Source organism: Empidonax traillii, unplaced genomic scaffold, assembly GCF_003031625.1.
Source record: "Empidonax traillii isolate 1590-97213 ecotype Southwest subspecies unplaced genomic scaffold, ASM303162v1 scaffold166:size2381449, whole genome shotgun sequence".
Lineage (NCBI taxonomy): Eukaryota > Metazoa > Chordata > Aves > Passeriformes > Tyrannidae > Empidonax > Empidonax traillii.
This window is the reverse complement of record NW_020955359.1, coordinates 2,112,184-2,130,268: the sequence shown is the minus strand read 5'-3', so window position 1 is coordinate 2,130,268 and position 18,085 is coordinate 2,112,184. Positions and strand designations below refer to the sequence as shown.

General features: G+C 40.9%; 1 protein-coding gene across 4 annotated transcripts in view; it reads right to left on the bottom strand.

Moving 5' to 3' along the window:
- Positions 1–18,085, bottom strand: part of MRTFB (myocardin related transcription factor B) — a 66,439-nt gene that overhangs the window by 40,207 nt on the left and 8,147 nt on the right. For all 4 annotated transcript variants that reach the window (XM_027885477.1, XM_027885478.1, XM_027885480.1 and 1 more), the window contains exon 3: positions 8,850–9,023. In XM_027885477.1, coding sequence (XP_027741278.1) covers positions 8,850–9,003 — 154 coding nt within the window. In that variant the 5' untranslated portion in view covers positions 9,004–9,023. The remainder of the gene's footprint in view (positions 1–8,849; positions 9,024–18,085) is intronic.

The following is an 18,085-nucleotide window of genomic DNA, read 5'->3' as shown; positions in this document are numbered from 1 at the left end:
GAATCTGACACAGAGAGTAAAGAGAATCTCACAGTTACCGGATTACTCCACGTTTTTCTTACACCAAGAGAGAAGTTACGGGTTTGGATGGATGAATTATATTCAGTGTAATGATATATAACAGCAGGAATTGGTTATGTGCACTTCACACACCTACTGAAAGACTGGTACTGTGGTCTGAACTGATTTCCCAATGATTCAGAAAACAGAGTATTTTGACATTTAAACTATTCAATATCCTAATGAGGAAGTGTGTAATTAAAGAACCCAAAGAATCAAATGTCTTATTTCCAAAGGCAGTTCTATCTTTCCTATCTGTTTATAGTGCTTTAGATATTGAGAGTGCCCAGTGCTCAGGTGAGTGCTGATACACAGGCACAGCACTGACCATTTTTCTTGCTCAGAAAGATGAGCTGTAGTAGCAGGGAGTTCCTGCTATCCAATTCCTCCCCCTTTTCCAGGGAACCCCCCCACAGCAGATGAATGTGCTTGTGCTTCAGCCACTTGGAGTAATGCCTAATAATTCACTTCTTCAAGTTCACCTCTTAGTTCAATACAAGCTTAACATACAGATGAGTATTTTAGAAGACCTTTAGGAAGTCTGGTCAAAATCTCAACAGTAATTTGCAAAGAACTTTATTAAGAAAGGCAGGAATCACAGAATTTATGGAAAATAAGAATGAGGAAATTCTTGTACAAACTAGGAGAGAGGAATGGTCAAAATGACACTGTGCATTTTTCATGCAAAGATACTCCAATTGCCAATAAATGCTATAGAATAAGGACTAGTTGAGTGGGAAGAGGAAGAAAAGATACCATGGAAGAAGAAAAATAGTTTTGGTTCAGATTCATTTATACTGTGAATATTGAGAATATTTGGATACTCTACTCAGGGAAAAGTTTCTCTTAAATCCCTGCATGCAGAAGAACATTTATCCCACACATAATGAAAAAACCCTCTCCTATTCCAACAACCTCTCGTTTTCCCAGCAGTCCTGAGTATACATTAATCCCAGTTCAACTGATAATTTGGATATGCTGGTTACTTGAGTGACCAACAGTACAGTTCTGCTGTTTTAGTGATATGGCTGCAAAGAAAAACTGATCACCAGGCCTCAACATCTCTGCTAGAAAAGTCCCAAATTCTGAGACAGCTTGAGGGGCATCTCCCAACTGCTGCTCCCCAGCTGCACCTGCAGCACTGCAGCCTGGGAGATGTGCATGTTCCTGTCATGGCCTTCCTCAGCATTCCTGGGAACTGGCCTGGAAGGAACAGAACACTGTTACCGTGTTCAAGTTCCACATTCACGTGCTAAATACCAACACCCAGGTGCTCCAAGCGTCAGGTGTGGGACCGCAGGCAGGTCCCCCCAGTGACAGGAGTTTGTAACTGCCCTCCAGGGGTTCACTTGTTCTTCCCTAGGCCTGCGACAGCTCCTCACCTCCTGCTCGGATTTACTGATGCACTTTCAGATCTGAGAGTCATTTTTTAAGCTCTTACAAAAGAGCAGGAGCCCTGTCATCAGCCACCCCCACACACTGATACACTAAACACACTTCCTATGTTTGGGCAGTATCTGCCTTGAAGGTCACTGTTTTGACAGATAAAGCTGCTTTGTACTGCAGTTACTTTGGCTGTTGGTTTTAAAGGAGGCCAATTCCACATTTATCTTACACCAAATGGTGAAAGACTGCACAGCTGGAAACTTCATCCTTTCTATTCAAATCACTCATTTTGGCCTACAGCAAGAAATCCTCTAGAATAAGTATTAGTGAAACAATAGCAACTTGATTGTTCTTTGACTACTCCTTAGTTTAGCAGTAATATAGTTAATAGAACACAACCCATGAAATATGAAATATAAAGCAGGTACAAAAAAATCTTGGGGATCTTTCAACTCCACTCAAGTTTGAAATGCTTTTTGTGTTCAGTTTCTTAAGAGCAGGTGGAATTTGGATTTTCATTTGAAATTGGTGGCATTGTTAAAAAACAGGCAAACCGCCCTTAAAATTGCAAAATTTTCATCTTCTCTTTCTGCTGCTGACTGTATTAAAATAGAGGAGCTTTTGTAATAAAGAGAACTACTCATTTCCAAAGTAAAACTAGACATAAAACCTCTCTGATTTGAACATGTACCTGTTTCGAAAGAGCTATTTTTACCAGTACAAATAGCAAAAGGACTCCAAGGATCATACAGAAACCTAATAGTGAGCCAGCAACAAAACTGTGGCTGAAAGACCAGTTTCTGTCAAACAACAAAACATTTCTTTCAGTTGAAAGAAAATCTTAAGTCGTGCATGTTGTGTATTTTTCAACTACAGGTTTAAACCAATTCCAAACAGCACCAGTGTATCAAACCCAGTCGCTGAAGGAACGATATACAACAAGCTTTTTATTGCAATGCAAATTAAATCTGTTAGAATTTGCATCACCTTCAGATGCAAGTACCTGTCATTGGAATTTCAGTCTATTTAACTTGTGTATATTGTATGCAGGTGGGTGAAATGCAGGAAAAGGGCCTCAGAATGGAACATCTCCGTCAGCTCCACAAAGCAGGGTCCAGTAACATCTCATTCAATGCACTGCGCCACATTGTCATAGACCTTTGCTTCTCATCTAAGGTCACCAATGTTTGTTGCTCCCATTCTCCTGCAACACACACTCAAGTGTTCTGCAAACCTTCAGCTTCTGGCAAAAGTGTTATTTGAAAGGTGAAGTGTCTGCCAGATTTTCACCAAACCCCCAAAGTGCAGGAGGAAACAATGCAGCAGCATCTTCCCCTCAATGTGTCTGCCCCGTTATCTCCTCCAGTATCGCTGCTGTGCTGGCTGAGAGCACTGGGAGCCACTTCACAGCCTCATTAAACATGAAGTAACTAAGCAACAATTGCTTTAACAATACATTCCAACTCTGCTCATCATATGGAGCTCATTCCCTTGCAATCCCATTAAAAAGGAAAACAAAACCAAACAGAACCCCCTTAGGGATTTAAACTCTTTCACTACCACAATAACATTTTATAGTGGGAATAAAAGCTTAATTACTCAAACAGCTCTTTCACCTTGGCTTTACATACACCTTGATGAATTTCTTGGTCCTTTATACTGTGTTAGGATAATCTAGTTCTTGATCATGGTGTAGGTTTCTTCACATAGGAAAATAGTGCACTGACTACACAAGCTAAAATATTAATTATTATTATTTATTCTATTAATTCTATAAACAGTGAGACTGTTCCCTTGAATTGTTCCCTCAAGGGGTTTTGTTCTGGGGGGTTTTGTTCTGCCTGTATTCTCCCGTTATCATAACAGAGACCCAAACAACCCAAATTCTGGTCACCATCTACCTTAGTCACTCTTCCCAGAAAAATTCCAAACACTTATAGTGATGTCAAATTTATAAGTCTGCATGTTTTACTTCTCCCACTAAAACCCACACAAATTCCTTTTAGGGGAGGACATATGTTGGCAGAGTTCACTGCTTAAATGAAAATTACCTTCCACTTGGTCTTGCACATATACACATCTAAATTAATAATGATTTTTAAAGTATATATATATATTAAATGCATTAGAATATGTATTTTATAGATGTTTTACTATACCTATATACATTTAACTGCATGCATGTAAGTTCTTTAAAGGACAGTACTTAGTCATCCACCATGATTTGCATAAGGTGCATATAAAAGTACTGCACACCATTTACCAGGTCTGCTTGCACCGTGTTACCTTCTTGGAGCGGCTCCATCACAAGCTGACACTTCAGCAACAACATATGCAAGTGGGATTTAGTTCTAACAATTTGAAACAGTTATACGGTGGAATTTAAATTAACGGTCCTTTCTAGCTATGCATTTAGTTATGCACAAGGAATTTCGAGAAAAAAGGTCAGAATCAGACAGTTTGATCAAGTGATCTCTTTAAAGGAAAACATACTTTCTGTATCTCCCGTAATCACTCAAATGCCAAGCCCTCAAACAGGATCTTTTCATATATACCAGATGCCTTAAACTGAGTCTGTCGCAGGTCATGTCTCCCATGTTAATCTCTTCACAATAAGCAGATAATTAAAAAAATAATATCTATAAATCAAACTAAAATGATGGAATGTTTGTTTAGAAGTTTACCAAATGGAATGACCCTGCTGGAATTCTTTCATGTAGCCTGTGAAAATGTCAGAATATATTCCATTTAAGAGGTCACAGTCCCCAGAGATCTCTGAGTTTTAGCCTGTATGTCTTTTCACATGCTTTAATATTTGAAAATTGTTCCTTGTAGACACTGACTGATGCCCTGGGAATGCTAGGATTGTGGGAACTGGCAGTACCAATGACAGACTTACTGGGAAATCAGTACCTACTATGTCTGCACTCTCATCTCCTATAGAACAGGATAACACATTTACAGGAGACCAAAAGAATCCACACATTAAAACATATTTGTTTTTCCTACACAGACCCAAAAACAAACTCCCCAACCCCCCACAAACCACAAATCTGTATCAATTGTAATATGCTGTGTGTTCTTACAAGGGATTATTTAGCAGAATATTTGCACTGGACATTCCAGGGACTATTAAAACCTTAGGGGGAAGACAAATCACAGAATTGCTGAGGTTGGAAGTGACCTCTTGACATCACCTGGCTGGAGCAGGGTCAGCTGAACAGGCTGCCCAGGACACTGCCCAGTGTAGTGTTTATATCTCCACGGATGGAGATTCCACAACCTCTCTGGGCAACCATTCCACACACACACACACACATATGCACACATATTTCTACTGGAAGCTTATATAAATTATATACTTTCTCTATAGATAGGCCTTTCAGAACATACTTACACTGAGGTTTGGTTTTGTTGGGTGTTTTTGGTTGGTTTGCTGCAGCTGGGGGTGGTGTAGTTAATCATCAGAGTATCTGCATGCTGCTTCCCAGATCTCACTGCTTTCAGCTTAGTGACTATGAAACTGCTGAATTTAAGATGACATTTCCAATTATTTTCTGTGCCAATCTACTACTTTAATCAGAACTAAGTTTTCCATTTGTTGCTCTCTAGTCTTCCCACTCTAGCCATCTTTTCTACACTGTCTCTCTCCCAGCTCTCTCAAGAAAATAAATTCTAAGCACAGTAACCTACCTTTGTATCACTATGAGAAGAAAAAACACACCTTAAGGAAGTGGAAAAAAACCTGTCCTGCACAGATGCAAGGAGAATGTCCCAGATCCCACCTGATTCCCTAATATCAAATTTGCAGTCCAAATCTATTAACTGCACAGAGGATTAAGAATTTGTCCAGAAGCCATAAAACTATGCCAAGAATGCATATTACCAGTGCTACAGACTGAGGGAGTGGAAGATAAGAGATAACAGGCAAACTAATATACCAGGACTCTTTTAGATGCCAGAAAAATTCCCTTGGATCATCAGATTTATTTAAGTACTATCATTAGGTTAAGTGTGATGTGGATTTCATTCAGTTATTTTAAGAACCGTCTTGTCTCCCAGCTGACTCGACCGGTCCCTCAGGAGGACTCACTATACACCATTTGGAGTATTTGTTTTTATTTTGGTTTGTGTTGGGGTTTTTTTTGGTGTCTGTGTTCCATCTTCCCCTGAATTCCCTGCAGTTCCCCACAAGCTCTCGGGCCCCACAGGAAGCTGCCACTCCCCTCTGACCTTCAGAGCCTCGGGATCTCTGCTCGGGGTGTCCCTGTTCTTATGCAGCCACAGGCACTGCTTTCTTTGGGATAATGTCTGCTGAGAGAGAGTTTACCAGTCTTGTTTGTACTTTAACACGTTCATTGTCCCAGGGGTTTTTTTCCCAACAAAATATCCAGGAAGACCCTTGGCTCTCTTCTCAGTCAGCTCAGTTGTGCTGTAGAAGAGCAGCTGCCAGCCACCAGAGAGCCATGGGAGGCACAGCACGCCCTGCTCCACCCTCCTCCAGTGCGAGATTCACCACCCCACACAGGACCCGGGGCAATCCCAGACCTGCTCTGGTACCGAGGCTGGAGAAGCAGATCCCTCTCGGCTGCCATTGCCTAGAACAAAAGGGTTTCTCCACGCCAGGACAGAGAACGGGCACAGTCACCAGCTGAGAAGGTTCACAGCCAAGATGCAGAGCTGAAGCTGCCTCCAGAGTGCTGCAGGTCAGTCAGGACCTTGGAGGAGCCACCCCTTGCCTGCCCAGTACCAGAACATAACCAGGCTCCCATCCAGGGGTGACACTGCACAGGAGCAGCTCACAGGTCTCTCTTTCAGAAACTGGTAGCCACTGTCACAAGGAGATTCTGGCAGAGTGAGACACTCAAGGAAGCCACTGGAGAGCCAAGAGAGGTTGCTCTAAAGCACAAGCTAAGACCTTTCCATTTTACGTGTATTTTGAAATAACTATTGCGTGGCTCCTCACACCCAGACCTTCACACCTCCCCTACCAGCCAAAGTGGCACACTCACCAGTTCTGCAAAGGTACTAATTCAACATGCAAAAAGCTTTGCTTATGCACTGCTTCCTTTTTTTAATGGTATCTCCATGTGCAATCTCCTTCCATCCTTTGGCTCTGAAACAGCAGGTTGGAAAGCTGCAGGCAGCATCATTCCCATCCACCCTCCTGCTGTCAGCAGCAGACAGCGGATCCTTCCCTCCCTTGCCACCTCCTGGCTCTCAGACAGAAGCTCCTGAAGCTGTGGCACAGTGTGTGGGCAGCACATTGTTCTGACTGGTACTTCAGCTGTGCCATCCTGCCTGCCACGCTTGGCGCTCTCCCTCCACTGCAGCCCAACCCAGCAACACCCAGTCACCAGGTTTCTCCCTCCTGCTCCCAAAGAGCCTCGTGTGTGTCACTCTTCTCCTCCTCCAAGCTGTCCTTAAGGACACAGCACATTCGGTGCACAGCCCAGCATCCTTCAGGCAGGGATGTAAATGGGAGCCTGTTTCCCAAATTCCCTTTCTGTGAGCGGTCCAACTGCTCACATGACAGACAGGGACTCACACCCGTGGTTGTCATGAGACTGCCAGAATCACAGACACATCTCCATGTCCACTCAGGAGGTGACAGGTGTGAAAACCAGAACCAATGAAATGGTAACTTTTGTTCTTTTAAGCAAGTGGAACAAGAGTTGGGCTCCAGAGAACAGGCAAGACAAAATGCTGCAATACACAGGGCACAGGGTTATGTGATCAGTGCACCATGTATTGCCTAATTATCCAGGAAGATGCAGCCTAATGAGAAACTGGAATTAGTTTCGTTACTAAGCCAGTATTGCCCATAGCCATTAACCTGAAACCACCTCAAATGAAAAAGAACCTTAAAACTGTGTCAGTTCAGAAGACTAACACACAATATCCACCACCAAAATCATCCATTTGTCTTTATTGAGGGAGTAAACACCTCATGTAATAAATGACTGGAAAAGCTTAAGACACTAATGCACTCCAACTGTTCTGTTATTGATCCTCTGCTGGAAGTTAAAACCTCCTAAACAGAGCTGGCACAACATGTAAGTGTTCCTTTGTGAACTCGAGGGACACCAGTTCCCCTGCAGCTTAGGCTCAGCCATGAGAATTCACACCAAAACCCCCAGCTCTGCTCCCCTGGACTCTCACACCTCCTTTGCTGCGTGGCTGCATCCCTGGGGCACAGGGCAGGGAGACGGGAGCAGTGGACAAAAGGAGAGAATGACATCTCCAGTGACTCGGCTCACCAGGCACACACCTGCCCCTTCACTGCACACTTCTGCTCCCATGTAAACAAGACCCAAGCACAATCCTCCCACCCTTCCAGTGTCATTGGAAAAGCTGGAAACAGTTTCTGTCCTAACTCGTGCGAGTCAGCTTAACAACACTGTGCAGAGCAACACTGGAATAGCTCAGCCTTCTGCTGGAATCCTGCCAAAAGACTCACTCCAGTAAACAGAAGGTTTAAAGGATCACTACCAAAGCTCCCAGTAAGCACAATGCTTCCTGCATAAAAATATCCAACCAACCCCCCTCCCCTTTTTTTTTTAAGTGCCACTGTGTTTCTGGGTACCGAAATCTCTTATGTTCACAGAATTTATAGAATAGTGATATGCTAAAATACTCCTGCAGAAATCCAGTTTTTGGTAAAAAGTAAAAACAAAGTAATTATTAAAGCTACTTTTAATATGAACCTATCACATTCAAATTTTGCCTTTAAAAATTGTCTTCTGACTTTCATCACTTCTACAGAAAAAAATTACTTTTAACCAAATCAGCCAAAATCCCTAAACTGGCTAAGCAACAGTTTGGCTGCTCTGGAGGTTTGACTTATTTAGACTCAACACATGATATATGACACAGATACCCGTGTCATCCACTGCGGTTTTACAGGCAATCAGGAAAAAAAGAAGTTTCCCAGAGGTATGATTTATATATATATATATCCAAACACACACACACATATATAATTCTAAATATGAGATATGATTATGTTATAATATTATAATTATAAAAGAAATAAACATAAATCAAATAAATTAATAACCCCCAAACCCATCCAGGAGTCCCAAAGCTGCAAGGACCCCAACAAATCCACACCAGGGACTCACCCAAAGCTCTCTGTCCTGCACCAGCTCCTGGGGGGCACCTGAGAGGGCTCTGGGACCCCAAAACACATAAAATTTTATATATACACGTGTTGATTGGTTTTTGTTTTGGTTTTTTTTTTTTTTAAATATATAATATTGAATTAAACTGTGTGGGATACAACATGAAGCATCAATTCTGTATTATTTTTGCAGAAGAACCCCCGGTTCTCGACCATGACCTTTTTTTGTGAGCCCAGCACTGCCCACGCAGCCGTGGCCCCAGCGGGGCTCTGCACTCACCATTCCTGCGCTCGGTGAGGGGGGGCAGGCACTGGCTGGGCTGCAGCGACAGCTCCCGGAACTCGTGTGCCACGGCCTCGCTGTGCGGGCTGGGGGCCAGCCGGGGAGGGGGCCCCGAGTCCTCCTCGGCATCCACAGGCCCCAGGTGATCCATGCTGGGCGATCCTCTGCACTCTGGGGAAACAAAGACACTCTTAATCACACTGTACTTGAGGAATAAACAAATCACACTGATGTTTTCTTCGGTTCGGGTTTGGGCACTTCCTTCGCGCGCACAATTCAACTTCAGAATTACAGGGACGTTATTACTGATTCTCCACAGGTATTATGGGCTTGCAAAACCAGAGTTAAGCAATGTATTGACAGGCAATTGGACGGTGCACTGGTTCTGAGAGGCAGGACAGTGTCTCTGCTCCCCTGACACAACAATTCCCCTGTGGACGCTCAGGATCTCCTGTGCCCGACTCTATTATCAGCACAACATCCCTTTATTCAGTAGCTCATACCAGAGAATGCTCAATTAATATATGATAACATACAAATGGCTTTTAGTACTTTGAAGTACTGCACGACTTTCCTTTGTACCCAAAATCAACTTTAGTACTAATCCAGGACTTCATACTGCCTCAGGACTATGTTAGAGCTCGTTACTCCTCCACCTCTCCAGCAAGGAAGACTTTTAGGTATGAATGTTTTAAAATTAATTTTACTGCACACTAGCTACTTACTGTAGAATACAGAATGGAATAAACCCCCAATTTATTATTTCTTTCCTTCCTATCATTAATGTGCTACCTAATCTACAGTGAGGACAGACAGAACTATGAATTATTGGTACAGGCTTTTCATAGCTCACAGAACTATCAAGTCTTTAAAATTTCAATCAATCAATATGGACTTCAGAGAAGTCCATCCCTGGATTCTTGGAAACTGGAACAATATGAAATGTTACCAATTCAAGAAGATTCATAAAAATGAAGAAATGTCGTATTATCATTAGCCTGCTTGTTCATTTTAAATTCTTTTTCTTAAGAAACACTACTGCTTGCCCATACTCAACCTGCAGTTTCAAACTTCAAGTATGCTGAATAGAAACACCACACCTGCTGGGGGATGTATTCCAAGGTTTTTAAAATGCAGTTTGTGTTTCAATGACCAAAGAATGGCCTACACTAGAAAAAGGGGGAGATGATCATGTTCTGAAAGTGCCAACAGAAAAATAAGAAATATAAGCAAGTACTGCTTGGTATATACCTCAGCAGAACAATTACGATGGTTAAATGCATATTTTTCATTATTTTCCCTAGCTACCAATTGGTGCTTTCACACTAAATGAAGACACATTAACTTACCGTTATGCAAGAATTTTTTTCTTTGTTCTTAGCTTTCAGAAGCACAATTCACCCAGCTCTCACTCGATTTCCTGACATTACACTCTCCTCAAACTCCCACTCACCCATACAAATGAAGTACATTATTAACTAAGCAAGTCTCTTCAGAGGAAAATTTAAGAGAAAATTTAGCTGCTTATCTGCTCATATTCACAGCATTTTATCCACAATTTATTAGCTGTAAGTTGCCTTGGAGTCAGTTCTCAAAGAGATTAAGCCACATGAGCTGTATTCATGCTTTCAAATCCACGTGAAATTAAAGGAAACACCTTCTTGTACTGAAGGTTTAACAGTTGTTAAATTGATGTATTATTTTTATTTGATTTATTTTATTATTTTATTAGTTCTCTGTGACAGATAACTAAATATCCTGCTTTAAATTAAACCAGCTTAACTTTGATCACTTCTGCAACACACTGCTGGACTAGTTACACATCCATTTCTTAAGGTTTGTTTGAGGACTGTACGTAAATGTGGGGTTATTGTCCCGATTCCCCTCGGAACAGGGCATGCAATGACACGGCACTGATTGCAGCACTGCAGCACAATTCAAAACAAGCTTGGCTTCCCACACAAGATATGCTTGATCTGTGGCTTGGACATGAGTCAATCAGGCTCAGAGGGACCTTCTGGAGGTCCCCTATGCCACCCCCAGCCCCGTGGGGTTCCCCCTGCCCAGGAACTCATCTTGCCAGGTTCTGAAATCCCCACAGCAGCTGATTTCATCACCTCTGGGGAGCCTGGCTGTGAATGCCCTGCCCACCCCCTCCACACAGAACTTCTCTTCCTGCTGATGGCACTCTCAGGTCCCAGTTTTCACTGTGATTTCACACGGCACATGAACTTCACCATCAGGAAAACTCTAAACCCAGAGTTCTCCAGGGCAGAACTCTAACCCTCATTTCAGAGCCTCTAGTTCACAGTAAAGTCTCAGATGTTGCAATTACCTGCTCCTCTATCTTTCAGATAGCCTGTTAAAAATCCAGATATTTTCCCAAGTGATCCTTTAAGAGCAGAACAACCCTCCTGCTCCAGCTGGAACCCTTTTGCAATGTTTCTACGTAATCTTAGAATGAAAGACACTCTAGAATTCCCAGAAAGTCTAAATCCCTCAAATTCCTCAGCCGTATCTCAAATCACATTTTGCTCTCATTCTTTTCATTACTACTGATGAACTGCTACTGTATCAAACTACAGAAATATTTCTGAGCTTAGAACAACAAATTCTCTTGACCTTCCCCCCCCAAAAAAAAGAAAATACACCTCCACACAACATTTATAAAGATTTTTTGTAGCAGGGAAAAAACATTTACAAACCTTACAGCTCCTTACTGAATCAATGAACAGAACATCTAAAAAATATTATGAAAATGACACACTGAAGAGTTGCAATAATAAAATATAAATAATTAATTTGATGCTTCTCTCTTGGTCGATTAAATTCTAAAGAATTCAGCTGTTCAACTTTCTAAAGAGAACTCCTAAACTTGGCATCCATGAAATTACTAGTCTGTCTTAGGCATAAGGTTTTCATTATTGATTGACAAAGTAATTGGGACACTTAAAAACCGTTTTGATAAATAACTTTCCCAACAAATAAACAGACAAAGAAACAGACAAGGAGGAAAGGAGCCATCTCCGTAAACATCTTTTTACACTGCTGCACTGCCACCCTACTGTTTCTCAGCACAATCATTTTAACTGCTCAATAAGATGAACACAACAGCGTTTTCATCAAGGGGAGGCTGCAAGCATTTACTTCCCATGAAAAGAGACTTGATATGCAGAACATCTCCTGTTCTTTTCAGTCTTCAAAAGCCATATACCGTTCTGATGTTCCCAGTGTAACTTATTGTCTGGACATCAGCAATTCAAAGACAAAACTCAGGAGTAGCAAACATTAGTCCACCTTGTTTAAAACCAAGCCTTGCACAGTAAATACTTCATCCAGTAACCATGAGCAAAAGTGAGAAATGCCTCTGATTTAGAATGTAATATACCATGATACCACCACAGTTTATACTCAAGATAACAATTTGCCTCCTGTTTCTCATTTATTTGAAGCCTCCTCAATCTTGAAGAATTATTTCATATTTGCCATCTGCATTTCCAGATGGTAACCATTATCTATGGAACCCCTGACTTTAAGCAGACCTATACACAAAGTGTGTTTATAACATAACTGAAACTCAACAGTAAAACCATGTACAGGAGACATACAATTAAAAATAATTCATACTATTCCAGTTTTACTCTGCCCAGTCCAAGAAAACACCTTTTGTACAAGGCTGGTCTGACAGAATTCTGTTGTCACTTCAGGGGTTTCCACTCCCTTGCTTGACACTGGGACACCTAAAGGTGAAGCTGTATGAGCCATCATTACAGCTGGCAGGAAAAACTGCTGGAAAGCACAATACAACTTACTTGTGGCAGCTGAAATAAAAACACTCCACTGTTCCAATATTCCCCAAAGCTTCCAGGGGGCTATTTTTTGGTTAGGGTTTCTTCCTTAAACACAGAATTCAGCGAAACGTTTGAGAGTAGTAAAGCGAAAACTAGAAAAAAATTATTTTCCTACCTAACCTTTAGAATAGATTATCAAAATAGAACCCGCAGCAGCACTGCAAGGAGGGCTGTGGTTCACATTTCTCTGACAAGCACACAGAAACAGTGTTCCAGCCCTGGCAAACCAGAGCTCTGTACAATGCATGAGCCTTATGTAAGTGTTCTCACAGATTGTAGGTGGTTGCTATCTTCTTAACTGCTGAAGACAAACGCTTCCTTTATTTTTAAACATTTTATCTTCAAAAGACAAAGTATATTTCCTTAGAAAAATCTTATAAGGGAGGGAAATACATACTTCCCTGCTACTTGAGACACTAGAACTGGTATTTTATTCAGCACAAACTGTGAAATCTGGATGGCACTGAAGTAAGAAATCAGCTTTTAATTTAGAAATCCACTGGAAAAAAATAGTTCAACAATCACAGTGCATTGCAACTCTGGCCAAGGCAAATGGCTGACCTTAGCACTGCTCCCTCCCTCACACCTGCAAGGAATCTGGGGCACCATACACGGTGCAGCATTTAACTGAATTAACAGCCACCAGGTTAGATATTAGCAATGCCAGGCTCCAGAACAGGATCTACAGAATCATGCTGGGCACACGAGCAGACAGTTTCTCCATTTATAAAACTCAGTAAAATGTAACACTCTGTAGTCTGCAGTTTCTAATACACCCGAGTCTTTAGTGGGGACAGTACTAGAATTGCAAAATGTTGGGTTTGGTTGGTTTGTTTTTCTTACTTTTTTTCTTCCAAGTGTCAGAAAACACTGAACACTAAAAAAGACACTTCAAAAGTAAGTGGAGATCCAGCAGGTTCACCAACAGCTGCCAAGCAAGGCCATTTGCACTGAACTCTTCAATCTTCCTGTCAGTGCCTGGAAAGACCTGGAAATCTGTGCACTGGGGCTGGAGATCACAATAAGCACTTGGGGACTATTACAGTTTCAAGCTTTCCTTCCCTGTGAGCAGAGAGCATTAATGACCTGTACTGAGCTAATGTGCTAAGTCACACTCTGAGACCAGGCTGCAACTCCTCTCTCCTAAAGGAAGGGCCAGGAGTCGGAGTTCAGAACTCTGCTGGTCCCACCACTGCCCAGATACGCCCTCAGCGAACTTCCCTTCTTATCTCCAAAGAGCCCCCGTGGTCAGACCCTTGGAATGCTCAGTTCCCCCTCTCTTCCCAGGATAAACGCACGTTGGGCTTGGACATAAACACTCCAAGGGAACATTCAGATCCCCGAACAATCCGGGAACTGGAAGCTTGGAGAGTCACTTCCCAGAGACAAGCCCTGGGGATGGAACACCCCCTCAAGGAGAGGGGAGGATGCAGTTGCTGGAGGATGACTCCTCTTGGCACGCTGCCAAGGGGTAACAAGAAAATACAGAATAGCTCCCGGGGTTGGCTGCAGCAAATCCATCTCCAGGCAGTTCCTGGAGCAACCCCAAATACAGGTGTCTGCTCCAAGGGCAGGGATGTTCCTCAGGTCAGGACACTGTATGTGCACTATTTCATTTCAGCTGTGCTTACATCCCATCATACAGCTGAGATCTCACTACATTCCTGCAGGAAAAGGGGTCCCGAGTACATCTTCATTACAAAACTGAAGGATAAATAATAGTAATTAAAAAAACAAGCTTTGGCAATACTTACAAAGTATCTAAAAGCCACTTACAGGTATTTCTCCAAATCACTGACCTGTCTTTTGCACCGTGTCACATATTGGTGCTTTTAAAATAGTAAAGATGTAAAATCTAAAAGGTAACCTTTTGCATTTAGCACTGCAGTTTTAACAACAAACTGCTGCAGAATAGGGTTTTAGTTGTTTTTTCTTTTTCATTTTCTCAGTAGGTTTCAAATCCACTTACTGAAAGAGCACTTAGAATCAGTGAAGATGAATATATGACTGAGTACAAAAAATAACAGACATGGAAAGTACTTGCTATTAATGATCATCCAGATTATCAGTAAATTAACTGAATATGTTGTTCTAATTAATTTTTGTCACTTATAATTTCACTGATTGGAAAAAATGTCTCAGATGATGTTTGCCTCTGTTGCAGAAACAATGCTTATTTTGTTGAGGTTTCTGCTCCAATTTCATGTATTTCACAGTGGATTAAAAGACCAGAAGACAATTTTAATGAAAAAAATCTTGGGAATATTCAACCATTTCAGATTCCCCTTCACACAGTACGAGGCTGTTCCTTTTCCCAGAGTGGAGCCTCAGTACTTACAGCCTGGTGACACTTCAACTTCTGCACTGGGCTTCTTATCCAGCCTCTCTCATTAGAAGTATTTTGGATATATATGGGAACTTTGACATGAAAACTGATATTATTGTATTGAAAGAGAAATTGCAAATCCTACAGTTAAAATACAGTGTTGAGATATTAATTCATTAAGATAAATTGAACTCTGTGGTAAAATACAAAGCAACAAGGATTTAAATCATACAGCTATTTTTACTGAGGTAATTATACAAAAGCAGAAAAAGATGAGAAATATCAGTGCTGACTAACCATGAGTAATCACCTTGGCTTATGCATTATGCAAAACTCACCGTTACTATTCATTTCTTTAAAAAACAGCGTGCAGAAGTATTTGACAGAGCTGAGGTCCTGTCACGCTTCCCATCCCAGCAGTGCCTGGAATGACATCCTCCTTCCAGGAACACAGAGTTCATCTGGGCTGGTCAATACTGCAGAAAAATTTCCCCTTTTACTAAATCACTTACTGAGATTAAGTTTTGTAACTGTGTGCTCTGGTTAAATTAATACCACTGACCAGACACCAGGAGACCTCCAGAAACTCATTTTAACAGTTCTGCACATTTTGATGACAATGCTGCACTGAGATTCTCTTTGCTAAGTCTTTGAAGGAGATCTTTAAGACTTAAGTCTGATTGAAGTCTGAAAAATAAGTAAAGGGGTTACAAATATTATTATCTTCTGTGTTCACACTTCAAGGGCTTTAACGTGGTAATTAATAACAGAATTTATCCAAGATGCTGCACTTCTTATAAATATTTCAAGTCAAGGTCCAATATGCACAATATTCATCACTAAAACAAAATCAATACCTTCAGGTGAAAGAAATATTTAAATTGTTTACTGACTACATAAACCTTTTCAAACATATCCTCTTTGAAGAAAGTTATGAAACCAACTCTGCAACTCAACAACTTTTTACTTTGAATCACCTTTTGAGCAGGCATAATTTGATTCCATCTCCTCTTTTCTGTGGATATTCTTGATCAACAATGCTCATATTACAGCAATGTAAATCCCCCAGCTGGATTAACTGGATTAAATAAACACAAAGCTGCTGTAGCACATACCCTCCCCAGCTCTATTGAAATAAATGGCTTCATAAAAAGTACTTTAAACTAGAAAGGTAAAACAAAGTAGTATCTTGTTTAGATGCTGCATAGACAGTGCATGGAAATATGTCATTTGCAAATGGTCAGAAAAATCTAAACTCGACATTCCTATTTTTCAGTCTATGAAGATGATGTTGATTGTCAATATTTTACATTTGCTTTAATATTCAACTTCAAAATGCCTGTATTAACACTGGCAACAAATGAACTTGGACTCAGCTTAGAAAGCAACACAAGGTCAATTTTATAATACCTAAATTTAGCAAGACAAAGAAACAAAGAAACCAAGCAAACAAAAAGAAACCATCTGCATTACTGGGAAGCAAACAAACCATGCTTCTAGTTTAGAAGTCTCTGCACATTTAAATTAGATTTTTTTTTTACAATATAACAAATAAAACATAGTGACATGATTTCAGAAGCACCTTTCTTGAATTCCAATTAAGAAAAATTCCAGAGTTCTTAATATCAGTTTTAATGGGAAGCACTTAGCAGTGTTCAAATAATTGCAAGATCAACTCAGATCAACCTGCCAAAAAGCAAGTTCAGATCTCCTGATCTATGACAGAACTTTGTGGAAGGAATTAGTAAGATCCCACATGCTCCATGATTTTCTGTGGCCAGCAAACATTAAGTGTAGCCAGCAGAATCTATTTATGTGATTGAAGTTGACAACACATGAGAAAACCTAACCCAAGTGTTCATTGTGGTATTATAAAAGCACTTGATAGCTCAAGCCTGGAGTAGGGGTCAAATATTTATATGAACACATCATATGATTGCTACACATTTTAGTGCCATGTCCTACACGTGGGCACTGAGTGAAAAAACAGGGAAAAGAACCTACAGAGAGCTTTTTACAAGAGGTGTTCTGACAGTTCAGGCAATAATTAATAACTTTTATCAATAAACTGGATCACAGTCTTTCACAAATCCAGTATGTGTTTAGAGTCCTTTGACAGCCAAAACACTGACCTATCTTAAAAGTGAATGTTGGTAAGGCTGTTAAGGCATTTCAGGAAAGGCTGGCCGACTCCCTGATTTCATTTGTTCACTTGGCTCCTGCGAGATGTTCCCGTTTATGACTCAGCTGCAGGTGCTATTCTGTTTATTTTACTGCCTGTAAACCAAGCCCTTGAACTGAACAAAGCAAGGAAAGCACAAGGATTCGAGTCAAGGAGGAAGGAACTGCAGGACTGCTTCCCGTTGAACGTGCTGCTTTCTGCCTCCTGCCAGAAAGGGACTGAGCCTTGCACAATCGTACCTATTCACTGAAAGTTCTGGAAAAACAGATACTTTGCTTCGTTTTATTTCTGTATACTGTTACAGAGACTAGCAAAGTCTTATTATTATAATATTTGTTGTGCTCCTAAAAAATACAACCAACTTCTATGGCACAGAATTCAACATACTATTCACATTCAGCAATAAACTAAATACTACTTAGACATGAATTCAAAATAATTAGAGCATAATTAGAGATTAGCAGCAACTTCCATTTAGGGGGTCTTGCAAAGATCAAAATGATTATATCTGACCCAAAATTCAGTGCAGTCATGCCGTGGTTCTCAGTTAAGCAGGCCCTACTCAGAACCTCAGGACAATTTAGAAAACCTCTCTTTCACAAACCTTTTGCTGCATATTGACTTGTACCAACACATCTACCCTCAGATATTAACAATGCAAACAATAACTTGAATTAGCTCCCATGGAAACCAGTCAACTTGCTGCTCTTAACTTCTGAAAGCAAAACTTTTAAAATTTAACCCGCTAATGGGCAAAAGAAAAATTTAGAAAGTGACAGATTAATGTTTATTTAAAATAAAGATAAAAATCAACTTGCTGTACTTCCTAAGAAGCTTAAATTATTCTCCACTGATGTGTCATTATTCTACAGTC